This window comes from Danio rerio, chromosome 2 (assembly GCF_052040795.2).
Source record: "Danio rerio strain M-AB ecotype USA chromosome 2, GRCz13ab, whole genome shotgun sequence".
NCBI lineage: Eukaryota > Metazoa > Chordata > Actinopteri > Cypriniformes > Danionidae > Danio > Danio rerio.
In genome coordinates, this window is record NC_141022.1 from 60,530,001 (window position 1) to 60,549,575 (window position 19,575).

The 19,575-nt window shown below is 38.1% G+C and overlaps 2 protein-coding genes across 18 annotated transcripts in view; both read right to left on the minus strand.

The window, feature by feature from the left end:
• btbd2b (BTB domain containing 2b) overlaps nt 1-19,575 on the minus strand; it is a 1,074,195-nt gene that overhangs the window by 406,445 nt on the left and 648,175 nt on the right. The window lies entirely within an intron of this gene.
• ncana (neurocan a) overlaps nt 11,467-19,575 on the minus strand; it is a 186,307-nt gene continuing 178,198 nt past the window's right edge. For all 17 annotated transcript variants that reach the window (XR_015479144.1, XR_015479140.1, XR_015479146.1 and 14 more), the window contains 3 exons: nt 19,052-19,196; nt 15,738-15,920; nt 11,467-12,167 (listed from right to left, as the gene is read on the minus strand). Coding sequence is in view for 6 of the 17 variants with exons in the window: in XM_087241642.1 (XP_087097768.1) it covers nt 12,070-12,167; nt 15,738-15,920; nt 19,052-19,196 (426 nt within the window). In the remaining 11 variants the exon portion in view is untranslated. The remainder of the gene's footprint in view (nt 12,168-15,737; nt 15,921-19,051; nt 19,197-19,575) is intronic.

Genomic DNA, 19,575 nt, shown 5'->3' on the forward strand with positions numbered 1-19,575 from the left:
TTTTTGCTCTCAAGTCATTTAATTTTGAGTACCGATACCGAAACCCGATCTGATACTTCTATAATACATCAAGGCTTAGTAGAGAAATGGGAGCTTCATATGAACTCCATATGTCTGTGGTGAACGAAACACAGGGTACATTCTTATAACAGGACATGTTTGTCTTCTTATAAAGGGCTGGCAGAGCTTTTTCAGTGAAACAGTGGTGAGACGGCATTTCAAATCGAGGTTCTATGTTTGTTTTTAAGGTGTATTATCAGGTTTGCTGTGTTAAATGTAGCCTTTTCCTTTCCACCTCTTGCAATGCTAAGTTTATATATCTCACAATACTGGCTGTGGCAATGTTGTCATCATCAACTTTATAATAGCTCCAGACCACAGACATACTCGTGCTTTCCGCTTCAAGCTACTTCCGTGTTCTACTTTGCCAGCATTTAACCAATAGTGTCTCTGCAACACAGTGATGTCATGACACACGCGTTGCTGTTTCTATGTGAAGTTAAGAAAGAGGTCTAACTCTGTGCCACTGCATGATGTGTTAAAAAATTATGAGATTATACAAACATTTATATTTGAGTCCTGATCAGGAGCCAAAGAGCATAGAATCACCAAGAGGCGACACTCTAGTGCAATTTGGGAAACAGCCACTAGAGGGCGCGGCGGCCATTTAGGAATGAAAACTCCAATAGAACAACAGCATATAGAGTGGAGGAACTATGACGTCACTTTGTAGGCTAATCGGCTGCTAGCATAAAACTGGTTCCCTCGTGAAAATCCCTATAGGATTTTCCTATAGGCTTTTTGAAGATTGCGAATAATAAGCTCTGTGTTCATACACTGTTCATTACACTTACACGTTTTGTGCAGTCAGATAATTCTCACACGAAAATACAACCTTGAGCACTTTTGGATCTTTAATGCAAATGCAAGAACTGAAAAGCTAACATTAGGCTATTAATGGACTACAGAGCCCTCGGGGCGCGCGCCTGTGACGTCAGCCCCACCCTGCTACAGACAATTTATCAAGCTTATTTTTAGATATAATGTCCATGACAAAGAGTTAATCTCTCTGTTTATTATATAATAATCCACGCTGCATATTATAAACAAATAAATAGGCAAAAACACACAGACCTATGTGCCTTTTGGATCGTTTTTATATGGGAAATACATGTGTTGCTTTACGGTTGTTCTAAAAGTTTTAAAACTGTGTGCATGAATCTGCCTCTATAGTATTATAAGACATATTTAAGTGTATCGCTCGCGTGCACACAGCCTGCTTACCTTAACAGACGACAGAAATTAGGCGTGAGGAACAAGTCTATTAAATGCCTGCAAGTTCCATCATGATGGACACAGAGCAACATTCAATATTCCTTTTTTGTCACAAAGTACAGTGAAAAGCAGCTCATACAGTCACATCTGCTATACATTTTATAGAGGAGTGTAAATATTGCAGTTATGACAGAGTTAAATGTGTCCAGATGAAGAAAAAAAAGGCACGAAAAAAATCACTTGATCACGTTAAAATGACAGTTAATATGTGTGTATTTTTACACATTTATTTACACGTTTGCATTACTGAGAGCAGGAGAGAGACCGGCTGCACTGGTCAGCAGTATCTTCATTATATCGTTTAATTAAAATAAATGATTAACAGATTAATCTGTCTCGAATCAAATTATCTCGAATTATCTACACACAATCTGAATTCCCAATTAGAACACTATATAGATATATAATATAGACACTATAAAATACTCTTCATGAAAATACCTAAATCACAGACAAATCCAAATGCCCAACACAAGCGAGCTGCGCTCCAGACCAGATCAGCTCGATGACGTATAATGTCCCCGACACCGCCTGTAGTCCCATTTAGCAACTTGATAGCAACCGTCTTTTTAAAGAAGCGTAACCAATTTAAAAATGCAAGAGTGTGCTGTAACTGATGTGTTTTATGTCGTAGAACAAAACGTGAAATTATCTTGAAAATGTGTTTGCCACAGACCTTATTTAATCGATTTTACTGAAACCCCATTCAAAAAACCCATTGACTTTAGGACGAGGGAACCGGAAGTGCTAAAATGCTAACTCGCTTCCGGGTTTTTGCATACAAATTGACGTCATAGTTCCTCCACCCTATTATAAGTCTGTAAAATAAACAATCTGTGCTGATGATTGTGATAGTAAGTGTTGTATTGTCGTCTTTCAGGTTGTATCTCAGCTTTAATGCGCTATTTGTATAATCTCATTCATACAATTTAGTACGATTTGCTTATCCACCAATGATAGCTGGGTTTAGGGGTGCCACGGCACTTTTTTATATTGTACTTTTTTGTGCGACTGAACTTGTACAAATTAGCCACAAAACTGACAAAATGTGAAATGGTTACATTTCCTTGTGAGAACACCTCAGTGTGGTATAGCAGGGCACAGATGTGGTCTTTCCCTCTGAGAAGGCTGTAAAACTGATGCTGATTCAGGATTCTTTATCGCAAGGGCTTCTCAACTTTTTTCTCTTTGGGCCCACTTCTTTCTCTGATCAATTTTTGTAGGCCCACTTGTCTAAGATTTTCTCTAAAATATTTGTATGAAATGCTAATTTAAACCTTTATTTATCATAAATATATGTATTATATATGTATATATACACACACACACACACACATATATATATATATATATATATATATATATATATATATATATATATATATATATATATATATATATATATATATAGAGCTCTCGGTGGACACTATGGCCGCAGTATATAATTTTTATTGTTTTATTTTTAAACATACACAGATTCAAACAGAACCACAGGTTAACAGGAAGATTGCAAAAGAAAAACTTCTGCTTTAAACCAAAGAGCATAGAATCACCAAGGGGCGACACTCTAGGGCAATTTGGGAAACAGCCACCAGAGGGCGCGGCGGCCGTTTTGGAATGAAAACTCCTACAGAACAACAGCATACCATAAGTCTGTAAAATAAACAATTAAAAGTGCGGATGATTGTGGTAGTAAGTGCTGTATTGTTTTTCAGGTTGGATCTCAGCTTTAATGCGCTATTTAAATAAATAAATAAAAAACAAAGCAGCTGCTTGCCATCGCGACAGCAATAAGATGCAATGGACAGCCGATCGCTTTCACTCCAAAATGGCGGAATCCGGAGCTGTTGCTGAGCGCTGCAGTTGCAATGGAACGTTCTATTGAGTGTCGCCTCTTGGTCATTCTAAGCTCTTTGCGGGAGGTAACAGATGATTCTCATCAAGTCTGATACCGTGTGATCGGGCCCAATTTACCCTAATACAATAGATTTACGTAAATCACGTGAACAGATCTGGACATCTCTAGTTTTAACCATAGACTGTAAAAGATATGGAAGTAGTATGCGTGACGTCACCCATAGGCAGGGCCAGACGGAATCTACGGACGTTTTTTGCTATTTCTGCGAAGAATTTTGGTAAAAATCTGCGGATTTCTGCGGAATTATTTTGGGAGTATCCAGCGGAGTATCATAACTAAAACCTTAATATATTAAATAAAAAGTAATAAATGACTGAATAAAAACTGAATAAATTCAGATTTACACATTTACTCAAGTAAATAAACAGAATTAATGATGGGCTAAAAATCTGCAGAAATCTGCGGAATTCTGCGGAAAATCTGCACGCGCAGATTCCGTGTGGGCCTACCCATAGGTTTCTGAAGAACCCCCAAAAAAAGCTAGTAGTAGGCATGGCCAACCATCGCTATTTTGTTTACGCCTCATCGCGCCGACTGGAAGATAACAAAAAAGGGCAAAGGTGCGTCCTGCTGTCATTTTGCTTAGATGGCTTTTCCTATGGGAGAAAGGCTTAATTACTTCATTCCCTGCGACTCGTTTGTGTTCTGACCACACATGCTTGGCTGTTCACTATATCAATAGTGTTTAGTCTTTTTAAAAACACTGTTGTTGTACATTGAGCCACTAAACATTGGTCTTATAACATTTTTCTACAGGAGAAAAATGGAATTACATTCAAACACTTAAAATATAGTGTGTAGTAAATGCAAGGCTATTGATGAAATCCAGGCATAACACAACGCTTCACATGACTGTTCTAGAGCATACAGCAGATCAGACTATTAGATTCTGGAGTGAATTACAGCTCTAATGAACATTATAAATGATCTTAGTAAAGCAAATACATGTATAGAGATGGTATATAAGTATATAACTTCACTTACCTGGGAAATGGAGACCTTGTGAATAGTTTGTGAGCACAATTAAGTGCACTCAGCATCTGATAATTGTAAGAAATAATTCTAAAAGGCAGCTGACTGTGTAAAGCCACATAAAAAATAACAAAATAAGACGTCTATGCTGAGCTCAGCGGCTATTCAGCCGGAAATAGCTGAGATGAAGTAACAGCGACCAGCGAGACCTAGCTGTCACTCAAGTGGCCACGCCTTTAATTATGCAGACTTAATATAATCTAATATAAAGGAAACGGATGAGTTATTAAAAAAAATTCACCCTCCTCACAGTTGTCATGAAGCGTAATATTAGCTTTATGAACCGAAATCGCCAAATCTTTGTATCAGTCTGTAAACACCTTTTTCCTTTGCTGTAAAGTCGGTCATTTTAAAAGTAGGCTCAATAGAAATCTGCTCTATATGGAGCCAGGACTAGCCGAATTTCCATGAATTGAGGTTTCAGTTACTTCCGTATTTGCTTCATGAGGGAGAGCGGGAGGTTGCCGCTTGGTTTTAACTTTATTAGGTACACCTGTGGAACTGCTCGTTATTGCAAATTTCTAATCAGCCAATCACATGGCAGCAACTCAATGCATTTAGGCATGTAGACATGATCAAGACGATCTGCTGCAGTTCAAAGCGAGCATCAGAATGGGGAAGAAAGGGGATTTAAGTGACTTTGAACGTGGCATGGTTGTTGGTGCCAGACGAGCGGGTCTGAGTATTTCGGAAACTGCTGATCTACTGGGATATTCACGCACAACCATCTCTAGGGTTTACAGAGAATGGTCTGACAAAGAGAAGATATCCAGTGAGCGGCAGTTCTGTGGGCACAAATGCCTTGTTGATGCCAGAGGTCAGAGGAGAATGGCCAGACTGGTTCCAGCTGATAGAAAGGCAACAGTAACTCAAATAAGCACTCGCTACAACCGAGCTCTGCAGAAGAGCATCTCTGAACACACAACACGTCCAACCTTGAGGCGGATGGGCTACAGCAGCAGAAGACCACACCGGGTGCCGCTCCTGTCAGCTAAGAACAGGAAACTGAGGCTACAATTCACACAGACTCACCAAAACTGGACAATAGAAGATTGGAGAAACGTTGCCTGCTCTGATGAGTCTCCATTTCTGCTGACACATTCGGATGCTCGACTCAGAATTTGGTACACTTTGGGCACATTAGTACCAACTGAGCAACGTGTCAACACCACAGCCTACCTGAGTATTGTTGCTGACCATGTCCATCCCTTTATGACCACAGAGTACCCATCTTCTGATGGCTACTTCCAGCAGGATAACGCACCATGTCATAAAGCTTTAATCATCTCAGACTGGTTTCTGGCACTTTAAAATTAATTCGCTGTACTCAAATGGCCTCCACAGTCACCAGAACTCAATCCAGTAGAGCACCTATGGGATGTGGTGGAACGGGAGATCAAATTTGCAGCAGCTGTGTGATGCTATCAAGTCAATATAGAGCAAAATGTCTAAGAGATTATTTCCAGTACCTTGTTAAATCTACGCCACGATGGATTAAGGTAGTTCTGAAGGCAAAATGGGGTCCAACATGGAAGGTGTACCTAATAAAGTGGCCGGTGAGTGTATATACAAAAATTAACAGTGAATGAAACAATTTTAACATCAGTAAAGTTCTGCACACATCATACCTTGTATTTTCACAATAAATAAACTGGAAAAATTAGCAAACAACATCATGGAAACACTCGCCAAATGTAAAACCGAGAAGAGAAATAGACTTATGCAGCTTGCATCTCGATATGCATGAAGAAGTATTCATTTCTGAGGGTTTAAAGGTGATGTTTAAACAGGAGGAAGCAAATGACGGCACTTCTGATCCAATCAGTTTTTATTGTTGGTTTGTTTTGAGTTTAATAAAGAACAAAAACACATCAACAAATGAGAAGTGAAGCATAAAAACATCAAAGTTTGACCTCGGGAATCAAAATCTCTCACCGTTTCATAAAAAGGTCCACACGTACGCTCAGGTTATTATACGAAACACACACTTCCATGTCAGTTCGGCTGAGTTAATGTACAAAAACAATACTGAAGATGGTTTTTCAATATGATCAGACATTAGAATTAAATTTCTTGTCATAAAAAAGCAAGGAATAAATGAGTGAAAACAACCAAACATTCAGTTTATATACAGAAGACGTCCGTCTATGCTAGCTCGCATAAAAAAAGAAGAGGAGCAGAATGATGGATTATTGGACATCAGGGTAAATGAGGAATACAACTATTATTAATAAAGACAGAGAAAACAGATTTATTAAGGAAAAAACTCAATATATATTCAGAAATTTGCAACACATCTGTCCAAAACCCAATAGTATCTGGACGCAGCCTTGATGATGCAAGCTGAGATTGAATCTCTCTCACTCATTGGAGCTAGTGACGTCACTGTCAGGGGTGGGGTTAGGTGAGCCCATTAAAAGGCATTGCATGCAGCTCAGATTGCACTGCGCCAGGTCTGCATCCAGACCCCTCTCCCAAAACCTGATGTTCCCTACGTAGACGGCATCCTAACAGAGATTGAGAAGCCTGTTTTGTGTCACAAAATCTGGTAATTCAATGTTAAAAACACTTTGTTTGATTTTAAAGAGCACCTATGATGAAGATCATCTTTTGTAAGCTGACAGAAAAGTAGGTATAGTGTGTCCACAGGCATATTAGAGAGATAGAAACACAATTGGGGTGTGTTGGGGGGGAGATTAGGGGGGAATCGCGAATGAAAGTAAAGAATGGGGGGTGGGATCACGGATAAAAGTGAAGAGCTGGGGGGAATCGTGGAGGAAAGTGAAGAGCTGCGGGGGCATGGGGTTGGGTGGTGGGGGGTTGTTGTTGGTTTGGGGGGTGGGAGGAGACAGGGTGGGGGGACAAATGGGGAAACATATGGGGGGTGGGGGGGTGTTAGATGTGTGGGCCCTTTGAATCGTCCTAACTCACAAACCCCCACTAGCGGCACCCCTGTGTGTGTGTGTGTGTGTGTGCTGCAAACGGCATTTGTGTGTGACTCATCATATCAGAAAGGCTTGAATAAACTCCTCCACAAATACATCAAACAAACTTACTTGGTATTTTTGACTAATGAGCTGTACTTCAGCTTCATTCGAGTCTGTCTCTATCACTGACTGCTGTTTATCTGACAACTCATGATGAGAAGCACACACACATGTGGGAGTGGTGGGCGGGGAGAACCAGCTCATTTGCATTTAAAGCCACAGGCTACAAAAACAACTACAGTGTCTTTCAGACACTAAAATGGGCAGATTCTGGAGGCTATAATAAATGATCTGATGGGTATTTTGAGCTGAAACTTAACAGACACATTCTGGAAACACCAAAGGCTTATCTTACATCTTGTAAAAGGGGTAAAAATAGGTGCCCTTTAAAATAAGCCAACAGAAATACAATGCATTAATTGCATAAATTATTATAAATGTTTTATTATAATCCCACACTCTAGCTCTAATTGCATTCTAAAATTATTCAGAAAAAAAATACCAAATTAATTAGATCTGAAATTATTTAGGAAAAAAATAACCACAAGTCGTCTAGATGGAAAGCTAGCTAATTTTAATAACAGATCCATAAATGAAACAATCAACATTTTTGCTTGCTTTTTGTCTCATTTTGCAAAACAAATAATGAAGCATTCTTAAATCAAGACACATCTACTAGAGAAGCTATGAAATGTATTCAAATGGTGTTTTTGTAAAAACAAATAGTCAGAAAAACAACTTATTTTTTGACCTCACTGACACATTTTCTACAAATATTGAGTTTTTTTTCTAAATAATACTTAATAGTGATATTCAGCTTTTTTATTTTCAAAAACACCTCATTTAAATACAGAAAAATAGCTAGAATTTATTTTCCTGACCTCACTAGCGTATATTTTGTGAGAATATTTTATTTATTTCAAGGTCATTTTGCATTTTAAGCACACAGCCATTATGCATCTTTATTATGCATCTTAATTTAAGATTTGTATACATACTTGGACTGGAAAATGAGACAAAAACCCATTTGAGCACTGAAAAAAAAACAGGTAGGAAAAGTATTTTCTGCTGTATGTGATTGTTAAAAAATGAATGAGGTTCTGAAATGTTCAAAAAATGCACAAACAAAAAAATGCATTTATGTATTTGAAATAGCACGCTGGCACACACACAAAAAGAAGTCAAGATCAGAAACCCGAAAAACACTCCGGCTAAAATACTACGTGAACAAAATTCGGCTTCTCACATTGCTGCTTGTTAAAGTGTGTTAAAATACATTTCATTAAGAGTGTGCTCATGCATAAACCTCCTGCAAGGCTTGGGTCTCAGTTTCAGGTCAGTTATTGAACTTTCTGATGTGTCCTGAATAATATTATTATTAATAATAATAATAATAATAATAATATTAATATTAATAATAATAATGATAATAATAATAGCTGTGGTTTAATGATCCTGACAGATGTAGAAATCGCTGTCGCCTCTTTTAGGAAGAAGATGGGTTACCCCACATGAAAACATGCTATAGTCATTTATTGTAAATGGTATAGTGTTTTTCAACTATACTGTAGTATGATGCACCCTCAGAAATAAAGGAACAAAAGCTGTCACTGTGGTGGCACCCTTTCAAAAGGTACATTTCTGCACTTTTTAGGTACAATATGGACCATTTAGTTTCTAATTTGTTTCATTAATATGTACCCTTAGCACAATAAATGTACACATAACAAAAAAATAAGTCTCTGATGTCCCTAGAGAGTGTGTGTGTAGTTTCAGCTCAAATTACTACACAGATAATATTTTCTAACTCTCTGCAATTGACCCTTTTAGGATTTGATCATAATTGTGGTGTTTTGATGACTGTCGCTTTAAATTTAAATTTAAAAGGGCGGGGCTATAAATGCATGTGTGTCAGCATAGTGGCAGATTCAAAACTCTAATGGGGAGTGGCTGCTTCTCCCTTAGGGTTGTTTATGCTAATGAGGGAGAAATGGTCACTAGTGGGCGGGGCTTTTTTCCATCTGATGACTTTTACAAAGGGAGAATGTCAATCAAAGTGTTTCTGCAGACTGTTTTGATCATGTCTGATTATTTAAAATAGGATTAATTTATTTTGACCATTAGAGACTGGTTATATACACACATTGCTAACACACAACTGTGTTTAAACCCCTCAAAAAGTGATTTTCGTATAATAGGTTTCCTGCTAAAGGGTAATTTATTTCTGAGAAAGTGCATATTTATTGTTATTGAATGCTCCGGCATATTGTATTAACTGTAGTCAACTGATAAACACAGCAATACTGAAGTTAGTTTTTACTACAGTAATCTGTGGTGTATTGTTATAAAGTATACACTATAGTTTGTGAAAACTACAGTATTGGGTCATTTGTTTATATTACTAAGTGTTGTGTTTACATAACCGCTATATAATTGCCACAAAATATCAATTAGGGTAGTTGTTGTGTTACCATAGCAACTATAGAATCACTACAACAGATCAATAAATATAATTGTTGTGTTGTCATAGCAACTATAGAATCATGACAGCATATCAAATTACAAGTTGCTGTTACCATAGCAACTGTAGAATCACCACAACAGATCAATTACTATAGTTGTTGCGTTCCCATAGCAACTGTAGAATTGCCACAACATATCAATTACGATAGTTGTGTTACCATAGCAACTGTAGAATGGCCACAACATATCAACTACGATAGTTGTTTTGTTACCATAGCAACTGTAGAATCACCACAACATATCAATTATGATAGTTGTGTTACTATAGCAACTGTAGAATTGCCACAACATATCAACTCTAATAGTTGTTGTGTTACCGTAGCAGCTATAGAATCGCCACAACATATCAATTACGATAGTTGTTGTTCCCATAGAAACTGTAGAATCACCACAACAGATCAATTACTATTGTTGTGTTACCATAGCAACTATAGAATCACCCTAACAGATCAATTACTGTAGTTGTTGTGTTACCATAGCAACTATAGAATCGCCACAACAGATCAATTACTGTAGTAGTTGTTTTACCATAGCAACTACAGAATGACCACAACATATCAATTACTATAGTTGTGTTACCATAGCAATTATAGAATTCCTGCAGCAGATCAATTACTATAGGTGTTGTGTTACTATAGCAACTGTAGCATCAACACAAAAGATCAATTACGATGGTTGTTGTGTTACCATAGAAACTAAAGAATCACCACAACATATCAATTACTATAGTTGTGTTACCATAGCAATTTTAGAATTCCTGCAGCAGATCAATTACTATAGGTGTTGTATTACCATAGCAACTGTAGAATCAACACAAAAGATCAATTACGATAGTTGTTGTGTTACCATAGAAACTAAAGAATCACCACAACAGACCAATTACTGTAGTTGTTGTTACCCTAGCAACTGTAGAATTGCCATAACAGGTCTATTGCTATAGTAGTTGTGTTACCATAGCAACTATAGAATTGCCACAGCAGATCAATTACTATAGATGTTGTGTTACCATAGCAACTATAAAATCAACACAACAGATCAATTACTTAAAATGTTGTGTTACCATAGCAACTGTAGAATCACCACCACAGATGAATTAAAAACAGATTACACAAAACAATTACACTCTAAAACTCCTGGCTTATTTCAACCCAATTCTGGGTGTAATGCGAACCAAACCAACTGCTGGTTAAATTTTTTGGAATTAAAATTTAACCCGATATTTGGGTTAGTCCATATTTTACCCAATTTGGGTTTTAATAACTCAGCATTTCTTACAGTGTAATTGTTCAAAAACACTCCAGTATTTACTGTAAATGACTATAGTATTTTTTCTTATGGCATGTTTAAAGTGACACATGACAAGCACCTGTCAATCATCTCTGATTCATTTGCTTCATCATATTTATCTATCTGTCTGAAATGGTAAATAAAGTGATTCGAACTTCACCCCAAAATAAAGAACAAAAGATTACATCTTGCATAAAGAAATTAGGATTTAAAAAATATTGCAGTAATCACAATGAGTTATTACAATTTTCAAGCATATATTTTTAAATGTTAACCTGTTTTAATCGTCAACCATGGAAGAATTTGTTATGCTAAATTTAAATGATGAAAAAAATGTATAATTTAAACAAAATAATACTTTGACAGGAGAAAAAACAGGCGTTCTTTACGCAAAAAAACAATGTCTTTTAATTTTGGGGCTCATTAAAGACCTGCATGTTGCCTTTTCTTCGATATAGTAAAACATAACAGCTTTCACTACATTTCTAGTCCAACATTTCACAATAATGGAAGATCTGAAATACAAACCAAACAATCAGCAAACACTCAACATGATGAAGAAGAAGATGAGGAGCACAGGAATTGATGATTGTGCCGTTAAAAGGCTCGAAGAGCATCTTATTTTACAAATTAAGGTTGACGTTCTTTCATTTTGGGCATTTTGGACATTCAGTATTTCATTAAAGCATTACGTTCCCAAAAAATCTAAAGCCAAACAAAAATCATGAGATATTAAAACCGAAAACTACCCAAAAACAAAAGATCAAGAGCAGAATGAGGCGTTAATTTCGCCTGTCTGCGTGAAATAACCTTCAGTCGAGATGAAAAACATTAGGTATGATAATTAGAGCTAAAAACAGGTAAAAATCAAACGAAACTGTTTCTGTCCTTTCCATCTGTCTCACTTCCTCTGACCTGGAAACACAGGAACAGATGTCAAAGGGTCATAGGCCACGCCTCCTGCACGTTAGCTCCGCCTCCTGTGGTTTAATCCCGCCCCCTGTGCCCAGATCCATGTCTTCGATGTCTCCGGTGTTCGCGCCGAGATCTGTGGTGTTGCCGACGGTAGCGGTGAGCTCGCCGTGCTGGAGGAGAGACAACAGTCACATGACCACACTTGATTTGCATAAGCATCCATGCATAATTTTTTGTGATAGTAAATCAAACCTTTGGCCAATAATACAGTTATCCTTTCGCACATATAAGAGCAATGAAGCAGCAGAGATTTGATATACAGTAGCTATACATCACTCAATGCGAGTTACTGTATATATTATGCAAATTAGGTTAATATATTAAACATTATATAGACTAGAGCAGGGCTGACCAACCCTGTTCCTGGAGAGCCACCCTCCTGCAGATTTCAGTTGCAACCCATATCAAACACACCTGAACCAATTAATTAGGACCTGAACACCACGTGATAATTACAGGCAGGTGTGTTTGATATGGGTTGCAACTGAAATCTGCAGGAGGGTGGCTCTCCAGGAACAGGGTTGGCCACCCCTGGACTAGAGAGCTATGCAATTATACATGTTACATTTTTAATCAGGTTAATAATTAATCAAACTGTTGACATGTACTATATAGTAAATATTAACCTATGTGTTGCATATACACAGACACACCACTTCATATAAAGCTTTACTTATCTGTTATACACTAAAAAGTGGGATTTAATATACACTCGCCGGCCACTTTATTAGGTACACCTTACTAGTACCGGCTTGGACCCCCTTTTGCCTTCAGAACTGCTTTAATACTTCGTGGCATAGATTCAACAAGGTACTGGAAATATTCCTCAAAGACTTTTGTCCATATTGACATGATAGCAAATTCTGACCCTACAATCTGAATGTGTCAGCAGAAATGGAGACTCATCAGAGCAGGCAACGTTTCTCCAATCTTCTATTGTCCAGTTTTGGTGAGTCTGTGTGAATTGTAGCCTCAGTTTCCTGTTCTTAGCTGACAGGAGCGGCACCCGGTGTGGTCTTCTGCTGCTGTAGCCCATCCGCCTCAAGGTTGGACGTGTTGTGTGTTCAGAGATGCTCTTCTGCAGAGCTCGATTGTAGCGAGTGTTTATTTGAGTTACTGTTGTCTTTCTATCAGCTGGAACCAGTCTGGTCATTCTCCTCTGATGCTCCTCTGGCATCAACAATGCAATAGCGCCCACAGAACTGCCACTCACTGGATATTTTGTCTTTTTCAGATCATTCTCTGATAATTGTGCGTGAAAATGCCAGTAGAACAGTAGTTTCTGAAATACTCAGACCAGCCCATCTGGCACCGACAACCATACCACGCTCAAAGTCACTTAAATCAGGGATTCTCAACCGGTGGGCCTCAGCGATCCTGCAGGTGGGCTGCGAGATAGCTTAAAATTAACTCTCAATATTAAACTTTAATTTCCATCATTAATAATTAATTGATCAAAGTAGTGGACTATCTCCTGTTCTCTGATTGATTAGTTCAAACGGAAAATCAGCCTCAGTTCATTTTTTGTTAATAATAATTTTAAAACGTATTACTGTTTATTTACAATGAAACAGCTCCAAATGAACATACTTAGTAATTTAGGGATTTTTTTGGGGGGTGGGGGGTTCCCCTTATTAAGGTGGGCTTATCCTTTATTTTCACATCCCAATGTTGCTGCGATAAGTGCATATCCAACTTTGTACATAAGAGATGGAGAAGAATATTTTCTATATTATGTGATGGAAAAAAAAAAAACAAGGCAAACACGATTTAGATAAAGTTGGAAATATGTACAATTTTATGTACAGATACAGTATTTGTGATATCTAACATGACCTATGAATCACACAGCTAAGATCTGCTATATTACTGTAAGTATATACTGTATTTATGCAGGTAAAGTTGAATACTACATATCAAACTTTCAGTATATCGTTGGGTGACAATATAGTTTAATTTAAAACAGTGTAACAATATTATAGTACTTCAGTATTCCACAATAGTATTTATTTAACCCTCATCCATTCTGTTTTGTTCTCCAAACTATCTCTTGTGTGTGAATATGATTATTAAACACACTTTAATAACTGTGTTTCAGTACATTTCGATACTTTCTTTTCTTACTAGTTAGTTTTTATTTATTCATTTTCTTGTCGGTTTACTCCCTTTATTAATCCAGGGTCGCCACAGCGGAATGAACCACCAACTTATCCAGCTTGTTTTTACATCCACACACATTCATTCACACTCATACACTACGGACAATTTAGCCTACCCAATTCACCTGTACCGCATGTGTTTGGACTGTGGGGGAAATCGGAGCACCCGGAGGAAACCAGCGCAAACGCAGGGAGAACATGCAAACTCCACACAAAAATGCCAACTGACCCAGCCGAGGCTCGAACCAGCGACCTTCTTGCTGTGAGGCGACAGCACTACCTACTGCGCCACTGCGTCACCCTAATTAGTTTTTATTATTGCTATTTTAATGGATTTAGCGCTAAATATTTTACTCTCACTTAATTTTGATAAAAAAAATCTAAACAATATTTACGATACTTTTAAAAATGATATATATCTCAAAATGTTTTAAAATAAAAAATAAGCACGCATGTTGAATTTTTTTCAACCAAAACCCTGATATAAATACCAAAAATAAATTAGCATATATATTTTTTTACAAATAAAATAGAAAATATATTTAAAAAATTATTCAAATTCAATGAAATGCATTTATTTATGTGTTTATGTGTTATATTTTTTATTACTGTATTATGCACTGGATCAAAGTGCATAGTGTCTTTGTTGTCTTCTTCTTATAATAATAATAATAATAATAATATAATAATATAATAATATATATATATATATATATATATATATATATATATATATATATATATATATATATATATATATATATATATATGTGTGTGTGTGTGTGTGTGTGTATTTATATATATATATATATATATATATATATATATATATATATATATATATATAAATATATATATATATATATATATATATATATATATATATATATATATATATATATATATATATATATATATATATATATATATATATATATATAATGAAAAAGCATTGCCACTAGAGGGACCTACAAAAATTATTAAAGAATGTAAACCTAGAAAAAACAAATGAACTGAAATTTAAAGGGGCAGTTCACCCCAAAATCATATTTGTGTCATCATTTCCTCACCCTCCACTTGTTCCAAACCTGTCTGACTTTATTTTATCTGTTGAACACAACTTAAGACATTAATACATTGTTATATTTATTGTAAATAAACAAATATTTGTATTTTAAATAAACATAATAATTTAGGGGGGGGGGTTGCCTCAGTACAGCTTTATGTCTAGCAATGTCCCTGGGTTTGGGTTAACTTTAACGATATGGGTATATGACGATCATATAATTGATGACTTTGCAGCAAATAAGACACGAAAAATCCAGATCAAGGGGTCCAGGGTGCCATTTAAACTAGAACCACCACTGTAAAGGATAGATTTGAACCTTAATTTGAACCTTAACTTATTTTTTTTATACCAATTTGAACCACTTTGATCAACACTTTTTTTCCATGTCAAAGTGACCTGAGGAGAATGTTTTCATACTGATCATAAAGCAGCGGATGTGCCTGTAGACTCACATTTGGTGCAGATGATCTTGGGTCTCTCCCAGGTCCCGTTGGGCCGGCATCGGACGGTGGGCACGTGTCTCTGGAAGAAGCCGTCGGCGCACTGGTATCGCACTACAGCGTGGATGTCATAGTGCGAGCGTCTGCGGCCCACTAGATAGGCGTTATCTATAGCTGGAGGAGTGCCACACATCACTGCACACGCACACGAGCACACACACACACACACACACACACACACACACACACACACACAGATTCGATCATGAGCTCATCTAATCATGCCGACCCTTAACATTCAATATTTTAATTTTAATCTTGTGTGTCAGCATCTTCAGTTGGTTATTGATAGGGTATGTTACATCTTTTCATTTTAACTTTTCATTACTAGTTTCAAGGTAAAACTTGGTAAATTGTCTGATGGTTAGTGTTAACTTTTTTATAATTTGTGTTAAAGTTCATTATCATTAAAACCATGATTGATTAATGCAATTTTGAAAACTCACGCTAAGTCCTGTAACAAGAGCTAATCGTGAACAGCTGCAATGAACATACATTTATATATATTTATACAACAGTTCTGTCTGGTTCTTGAATCTGATTGGCTTACATATACATATATATACATATATATATATATACATATATTTATATATATATATATATATATATATATATATCCATATATATACATACATAAGCCAATCACATTCAAGAACCAGACAAAACTGTTGTATAAATATATAGAAATGAATGTTCATTGCAGCCGTATATATATATATATATATATATATATATATATATATATATATATATATATATATATATATATACATATACACACACACACACATGTATATATATATTTATTTATTCAGCATTACCAAATCACATCATACTCATAACCTTAAATAGGGAAAAGTCACCAAATTAAAGTAAAAAAAGTGTTTCTAGCAGATTGACCCAGAGCCTGATCATCACAGATGAACCTTCATTTGTAGCGCACTGATCTGAATACTCAACATTACAGGAAGCCAAATGTGTTTTTTTTTTTACGTTAACCTTTTCAGTGAAATGGAGTTTTGGCACCGGCGCTGCCTCTTCAGACAATGATCCTGATTTCCATAGGCTCGAAGCCACAGTCTCAGCCGTAAATCTGCTCTCTGGCGTCACTGACACAACACCACAGAGATCCTGGATGTGCCACAAAAGACGGCCATCGTGGGAATTGAGCTTAAATCCACAATATCAATGGGGTTGGAAAACTGAGAGCTCCTTGTGCTGGAATCACAGCACTGAAAGCACAGAGAAGCTGATCTCCAGACTCACACCAGAAGCCCAGCACACGGAGAGACTGCAATAGTGAAACTGACGCTCACTGGACACATCCATAGACATTGTTAAAAATGCTGGGTAAAACACAACGCCTTCATGTAGTTCCAACATAAATTAAACTAACTTAATCATTTTTTTTCAATTCAATTCAATTCAATTCAGTTCAATTCAGCTTTATTTGTATAGCGCTTTTACATTGTAGATTGTGTCAAAGCAGCTTCACATAAAAGGTCATAGTAACTGGATCAGGGTAGTTCAGTTTTTTAGTGTTTAAGTTCAGTTTAGCTCAGTTCAGTGTGGTTTGAAGTCATTGAGAGTCCAAACACTGAAGAGCAAATTTATTGATGAGTAGCTCTACAGATCTTGAACCATGCAAGCCAGTGGCGACAGCGGAGAAGGAAAAAATCTTCACCAATAGGAGAGTGAAGAAAAAAAACCTTGAGAGAACCAGACTCAGTTCGGCACGACCAATTTATTTTCTCCGCTGGCCAAAAGTCTTGTGCAGAGCTGCAGTTTTTACAAATTTAAGTTAATCAAACATAAAACATTTAAGTTGTCTGCCAAAAAGTATTGTGTTCTTTTAACTCATTTAAATAAGTAGTTTGGACAAGAAGCAAAAGTAATTTATTGAGTGCACACAAACGCACTTTTCCATTCTGAGAACAAGAACAAAGAGAAGGCAGGGCTGACGCGTCCATAGAGGCGACCTAGGCGGCTGCCTAGGGCGGCAGAATAGAGAGGACGGCGTCCCCGACACTACCCTCACCAACCACACCCTCAGTTATATCCGTGTCTAGAGCGGCAGAATAAAGAGGACGGTGTCCCCAACACTACCCTCATCTCTCACACCCTCAGTTATATCCGTGTCTAGGGCGGCAGAATAGAGAGGACGGTGTCCCCAACACTACCCTCACCAACCACACCCTCAGTTATATCCGTGTCTAGAGCGGCAGAATAGAGAGGACGGTGTCCCCGACACTACCCTCACCTCTCACACCCTCAGTTATATCCGTGTCTAGGGCGGCAGAATAGAGAGGACGGCGTCCCCAACACTACCCTCACCTCTCACACCCTCAGTTACATCCGCGTCTAGGGCAGCATGCGCGACAGTACCCTCACCACCCGCGCCCTTATTATCACGTCTAGGGCGGCAGAATAGAGAGAGTGGCGTGCGCAACACTACCCGCACCCTCAGTTATATCCGTGTCTAGGGCGGCAGAATAGAGAGGACGGCGTCCCCGACACTACCCTCACCTCTCACGCCCTCAGTTATATCCGCGTCTAGGGCGGCATGCGCGACAGTACCCTCACCACCCGCGCCCTTATTATCACCTCTAGGGCAGCAGAATAAAGAGGGTGGCGTGCGCAACACTACCCTCACCACCCGCACCCTCAGTTATATCTGTGTCTAGGGCGGCAGAATAGAGAGGGCGGTGTCCCCGACACTACCCTCACCACCCGCGCCCTTATTATCACATCTAGGGTGGCAGAATAGAGAGGGCTTGATCCGTGACACAACCCTCACCACCCGTACCCTAAGTTATATCCGTGTCTAGGGCGGCAGAATAGAGAGGGCAGCGTCCCCGTCACTACCCTCACCTCTCACACCCTCAGTTATATCTGCGTCTAGGGTGGCATGCGCGACACTACCCTCACCACCTGCACCCTGATTATCACATCTACGGTGGCAGAATAGAGAGGGTGGCGTGCGCGACACTACCCTCACCACCCGCACCCTCAGTTATATCCGTGTCTAGGGCGGCAGAATAGAGAGGGCGGCGTACCCGACACTACCCTCACCTCTCACACCCTCAGTTATATCCGCGTCTAGGGAAGCGTGCGCGACACTACCCTCACCACCCGCGCTCTTATTAGCACCCTTTAAGTACCAATGTGTACCTTTTGAATAGGTACCACTGGAGTATCACCAGCGATATTTTACATGTCAAAATTGGAGCCCTTTATGTTTGAACAGTCCAGGTAAATCTCACCCGTTCCCTTCTTGCAGATGTAAGGGAGATTGTAGTTGCAGGGCACATCGTTCCACTTTCCGTCCTCTCTAGTGATCATCACCACACAATCCTCTCCACCAGCGAAGAAATTATCCGGCTGATTCTCACGCCAGTTCTCATACACCTACGAAAGAAAGCAGAAACACAGTAAACACAAACAAACCTGTGAATTAAAGTGGCATTTGCCTGAATCAATCAATAAAACAGACAACAATAGCATGTCAACAATTAAATCTGATTATTACATCAGATACAGAACTGCATATGCACAGTGCTATGATGCATTTGTTTTCATGTTTTCCTTTAGCAGACATTGGGCCTGTTTCAGTAAGGAGGATCAACCAACTCTGAGTTTAAACTGGAACTCTGAATTGACTCACCGAGAAATTAAAAACCTTTCGGTTTCAGAATAGCTGATCTGAGTTAGGTCAATCAGCTCTGAGTAGACCAACGTAGTTGGTTGGAGTTAAGCACGCACATCGCAACTATAAAAAGGCATTATC